The sequence below is a fragment of the Musa acuminata genome, chromosome BXJ3-6, assembly GCF_036884655.1.
Source record: "Musa acuminata AAA Group cultivar baxijiao chromosome BXJ3-6, Cavendish_Baxijiao_AAA, whole genome shotgun sequence".
Classification (NCBI taxonomy): domain Eukaryota; kingdom Viridiplantae; phylum Streptophyta; class Magnoliopsida; order Zingiberales; family Musaceae; genus Musa; species Musa acuminata.
The window spans coordinates 29,114,307-29,119,829 of record NC_088354.1 but is presented as its reverse complement, the minus strand read 5'-3'; the positions used below and the strand labels follow the sequence as shown (position 1 = coordinate 29,119,829).

At 42.6% G+C, this 5,523-nt stretch overlaps 1 protein-coding gene across 1 annotated transcript; it reads left to right on the top strand.

Moving 5' to 3' along the window:
- Positions 1-1,824: 1,824 nt before the first annotated feature.
- On the top strand, positions 1,825-4,804 carry LOC135640899 (uncharacterized). The gene has a single exon (XM_065155724.1). The coding sequence runs from the start codon at positions 2,011-2,013 to the stop codon at positions 4,483-4,485; it is 2,475 nt and encodes an 824-aa protein (XP_065011796.1). The 5' UTR covers positions 1,825-2,010; the 3' UTR covers positions 4,486-4,804.
- Positions 4,805-5,523: the final 719 nt, after the last annotated feature.

The window sequence follows — 5,523 nt, the reverse complement described above, 5'->3', positions numbered from 1 at the left end:
CAATTCCTGATCTAGATGATTGGGTCTTCTACACTGATGGAAAATCAACCTCGTGTTGCCTTCATTCTTGAAATATATAAGGCGGCAGAGCTGTTCCATCCAATTGCCAGCTCCATACAAGTCACCAGTTTACCGTAAGTCTTTTGACTCAAAATTTTAAAGCAACAGTTTGTTGTGTATTTGTCATCATCAAGACTTCCTCCATCGATCGGCACAACATTTTTGTCTTTTCTTGTTGTGTTAACAAACGGCACCTAATTTATGCTTCTAAGACTTAGATAACTGTTAGGTGATACATCTGAATTGTCATTCTGTGCATTCGAGTTGGATGTAATTCTTGATGCTAAGGAGATGAAAGATGCATACACCCTCAACTTCTTCGAGAGCAACATAAGCCGCCTGCCGGAATGGTGCAACAAAGATGATGTTTGTGAAACTCCCTTTCTGTCAAATTAAGGGCAGGTACCGCATGGAATTACCAGGTTACAACGCCATGCAGCCATACCCACACATCATGAATGAGAAATGCCCAACCCTTCCACCAAACTATGTCAGGACCAAGTATTGCTGAATTGTGATGCTTATCCCTTTTTTCCCATTCTTTCTTCATAATGTGTAATGTGTAGTGTGTGTGTGTGTGTGTGGGATTAGATAGCAGATTAATTAGGTTAGATAAAGGCTCCTCTTGATGGGAACTGCTGTTTAGGGTTTAGATAAGAGGAAGCCATAACCAATATGTATGTGCTGGTAAAATTTTTGATGCTCGACTGAGGACTTGGACTAAGATCATGTAGCTGTGTTTTGGCAGAAGCTACTTATTCCGTCTTGGCCGTTGTTTTAGATCTGCTAGTTAATAAGCTTCACGAGAAATAAAATGAAATGTATAGATCTATTAAGAAATATAAAATAACTGATCAATAACAAGGTCAGTTATTTTTTCTTTCTGATCTTGTATGCCTATTTATCAGATAAGAAAGTCGACCTTATCATAATCCATGTATGAGGGGTTTACCTGCTTTGCTCAATGTATTCTATGCATTGATGATGCATGTTAGCAGCACGAACTAACCGTGTCTTGAAACATCCTAACTTAAATCGTGGTGTCGGGCATTTTAAGGTGTTGGGAAAACTCACGGGACCTTTGAAGGTGTTGGGAAAATTCACGGGATCGTAGTATATCTCAAACTTCCACTATCAATAATAATGATAACATGTTTATAATAGGTTTTCTCTAGAATAATTAGAGGAGTCAAGAATAACATATCTTCATCATATACGATGGATCTCTTCGTAACAAAATTTTAGGTCTCACATGGTGGGTATAATCAACACCGTTAGGAACGTGCACGCTTGCTGTGTTCTCACGCTGCACCCCTCACATCCTTATCTCTCTCTCATTTTAATTTCTTTGATTTGGGCTCAAATGGCCCAATTTGTCCAAGCCCACGTATGGGCTGGACCCAACGAAAGGTTCTGCACAGAGACGATGTGCCGTGTGTGAGCTCAATGCATGGGAGAACAGTTGGAGATCCCCTGTATCTTTCGAAACAGGGAATTCATTTCCGCAGGCATTATCGCATTAAAAAGAGAATGACGACTGCTACTCCTGTCCTAGCTGCACAGCGGAGCCTCGTCGACACGCACGAGGATTGCATGAATCGGCACTCGCCGACTTAGAGAGAGAGAGAGAGATTCCTGACGACGCCGGATGTCCTACAGGCGCTGCAAGAAGATACGCGCCGACTTGTATTGCTGATGGTCGAGATGAATTAGTACCGAATTGCACGGCTCGGTGAAACACACGTCTCCTTGTTACTACTTGGAAAGGATCCCAACTCCAATAAAGCAGCCGTCTCCAGCCCCTTCCTTTCCCATGGCCGCCCCGTCGCGGCACACGACTCCTTCCTCCGTTCTCCCTTCTCATCTCCCGTAACCATCAGTCATTTTTCTTCTTCTGCCTCTCCTCTCGTTTCTCCTCGCCTTGAGCCATTTCACCGAAGTCAAGCTGCAATGGACGGGGAAGGCGAAGAGGAGCACTTGGTGGAGGAAAGGGAGGTGGAAATGGTGGCCTTCACCGGCCCCCGCAAACCCGTCTACAGAAAAGGTTGCTTCTTGAGGCCCCTCGGTGTTCCATTTTTCCCTCCGAGGCGTAAAAGGCCCTCCTTTGTTCATCTCGATGATTCCATGGTGGTCTTCAATGGGTGGGCGTCCGTGTCGCCTAAGTGGAATCAGTGGGTTGACAAGCTGCGGCCCATTTATGGCGTGTTATGGAAGAAAGTTGGAATCTTTGATGCGATACACGCATCTACCTACAGGATCAGGAGAGACTCGTCTTCAATTTTGGCGATCTCAGCGTCTTGGTGCGGGGATACCAGCACGTTCATCTTCCCCTGGGCGGAGGTCACTGTTACATTGGAGGATGTGATGATTCTTGGGGGCTTTCCGGTGGCCGGCGAGCCCATAAGGGGCCCTTTGCACGGGGAGCTCAAAGAGATCGAGGTGCAAATGACGGCTGAGCGCAAAAGTTTCAGTCGGTCCCCAAGCAAAAGGCCTAATCATAATCAGTGGATGATGCGTTACATGGAGTGCGAAGGTGACGAGTTAGAGCACATTGCGTTTCTTGCGTTATGGCTGTCAAGGTTCGTCTTCCCCGCTCACGCTTTCAAGACTGTGACGCAGAGCGTGCTTCCTGTGGCCATTAGACTGGCACGAGGCGCGAGGATCGCCCTTGCGCCTGCGGTGCTTGCAAGCCTCTATCGAGACTTGGGGAAGGTGAAGGATTATTTAGCCGACAGAGGTAGGCAAAAGGTGTCATCTTTGGTCATATGGGCTCCTTTCAATCTACTTCAGCTGTGGATTTGGGAGCACTTTGTGGCCTTGAGGCCTGCAGGGCTAAATGAAGTCAACGACTGTGAACCGAGAGCAGCAAGATGGCATAACGTCGGAAAGAAACTCAAGCTGGCATTATTGCGTTCAGTTCTTGAATCGCCTAATGAGTTCCAGTGGCGTCCTTACACTGTTGGTTTGAGGAATTGGCACAAACCATGTTTCTACAAGGACAAGGGGCTGTGGATTCATAGCGTTGAAACCCCAGGTGTGGAGCTGAAATCCTTTGCCCAGTTCTTGAGGAGAAGCGAGCTAGTCGGGCTAGATTGCATTGAGCAGTATTCTCCACAAAGGGTGGCAATGCAATTCGGGCTGGATCAGGACGTACCTGGTTCCGTTGTCCGGACTAATTTGACCTGGGAAGCAGCATGGGAGACCTATGACATATCCAGGAAAAATATTGTGTTCTATATCCCTCCCCAGCTGTTTGAATCAGATGTCACTCTCCAGTATTCAGTTTGGTGGAAGCAGAAGATTCGACCTCGTGCTACTGGCACGATTAGTAGTGTGGAACAACCAAATAGTTCTTTGAAGAGTGCGAAAGTAATTGCAGGTAAAGTAAGGGGTGTTAAGAAGATGAAGTCAGTCCAGGTTTTGACTTTCGGCAAGAAAAGGACCATGCAAGAGTGTTATGATAGTGACACCACACTTTCTCACTGGTTTGCTTGTAATGATAATCAGGAAAGCAGGGAAAACAAATGCATAAAAACTCAGAAACATTCATTAACATCTTCAGAGAAGCAAATGCGGCCTATTCGAGAACAAAAGTCAAATAAAATGCCAAAGCTATCTCAAAAGTTTCCAAAGGATATAAAACAGAATTCAAGTACCCAATGGCAAAGCAAGAGGAAGCAAGCTAAAGAAGCATCTTCCACTGATCGATTGGATGAGGAGAAGCAACTCAAGAGACGGACTGCTGGAGAATATGCATGTGAGCAGATGCTAATTAAAAACAGCAGAGAAGCTCTTCAACCTGCACAATCAGATTTCTCAATAGAACTTACAGAAGTTACCAAACAAGAGGAAAATTCAACAAAAGGCAAACAATCAAAGATTCATGTGAAATTCAAGATGTTAAAGCATGAAAACACTAAGGGCAAGGAGGATGAAGTGTTGTTGACTGAAGTTACTGAGACAGAAGATGTGCGAAAAATAAACCTCAAGGAAGAAAATTCCCAGGAAAAAGAGGTCGAGGGAAAAAATGCTGGAGAGCAACAGGTTAAAAACTTGAACAATGAAAATGCGGAGGATGAGGAAGATAAGACATTTGTTGATAAATTTGATAATGAAAACGTTGGAGAAATGCAAATTAAAATGTTAAAGAAGCAAAATTCTGCAGACAAGAATGATAAGGAAATTATAAGAAATGATTACAGAGATTCTGGAGAATCCTTTTTTGACCAGATACTGAAAATGGTACCTGAAAAAACTCTTCCTCTGGAACAGGAAGAGAAACTGAAACAGAGAAAAGGAAAGAAATTTTCACCAAAAGCTGAAGAATCAGTGCATGAAATGGAGATAAAAGAACTCAAGAAAGAAATTGCTGCAATAGAGGCAAGAGTAATGGCCTTGGAATCACTGGCTGAGGTTCATACCTAGCATAATAACACCTAGTTTGTGCTTTCTTTAGTAGTTAGTGTACTGAAAATGAGATGCTATACTTGTTTTGCTGACTAACATTTAGCTAATCAAATGCTTTTAGTTTCTTCAACTGCATGAAATGTTGTTTGATAGTAAACAATCTTTTTATGCTGAATATTTGATGATTAAAGTTAGAGATAGGATGCTTCTTAAGTGCAAATCTTGTAATCCTTCTAAAGTTGCACAGAAGGCTTGTTATAACATATTGTGCTTGTAGAAACAACCAACTTATAAAAAAGGCTTCTGCATCTTGCAGACTGTTGTAGTTTTGCAATGTCCGAAATGCTAAATTCCCTGCATGGTAATGCTATATGCAAATATTGGAAAGAATTATGATTTTTGATGGATGAACAAGTTTCCTACAGACTTCTTCAATGTGCCAGTGGCAACGCAGCATCTGAAAACTACCTCATGCAGAAAATACATGAAATTGGTCTCATTATGAATTTTAATCTGCAGGCCTGAGTTTGCTTAAATATAATATAAGCAGGACTCTTATTCCTAGTGAATGCATTATCTTTTGAGACTTGTATTTGTTGTTTTATAACATTGGGCAAGTCAACACCTATCTTGCATGGCATTATATTGTGTCGTGCCTGTTGGCATGCCTTTATGTCCGCTAGATCAAGTTATAAAATTAACCTAGCCACATGTATATATAGTACTCAACTACTCATCATATAGCATGCTCCGACATTGTCATGTGTCACTACTTTTCTAGCATGGTACGTTCCAGTTTATGCTGATCGACATGGCAATCCTTATAAAGGTGCATCTATAACATTCATATCCTTATTGTTCACTTAATTGTGGCTTTCTATATCTTCAATTTTTGTCCCCACATGGCATCACCCATGTAGACAAGGAAATAAAAATAATAATGGTAAGGAACTCTGGAGACTGCAGTGCTTTTCTTAAGAAGAAAGATCACTATTGTTCTATTCGTTCTGCAAAGGTGCAGAGCGTCATAGTAAGAATTGAGCCAATCAGCTTGCA

What these genes read in the sequence shown, in the direction of transcription:
- LOC135640899 (XM_065155724.1), top strand. Translation starts at nt 2,011, where the DNA reads ATGGACGGGGAAGGCGAAGAGGAGCACTTGGTGGAGGAAAGGGAGGTG.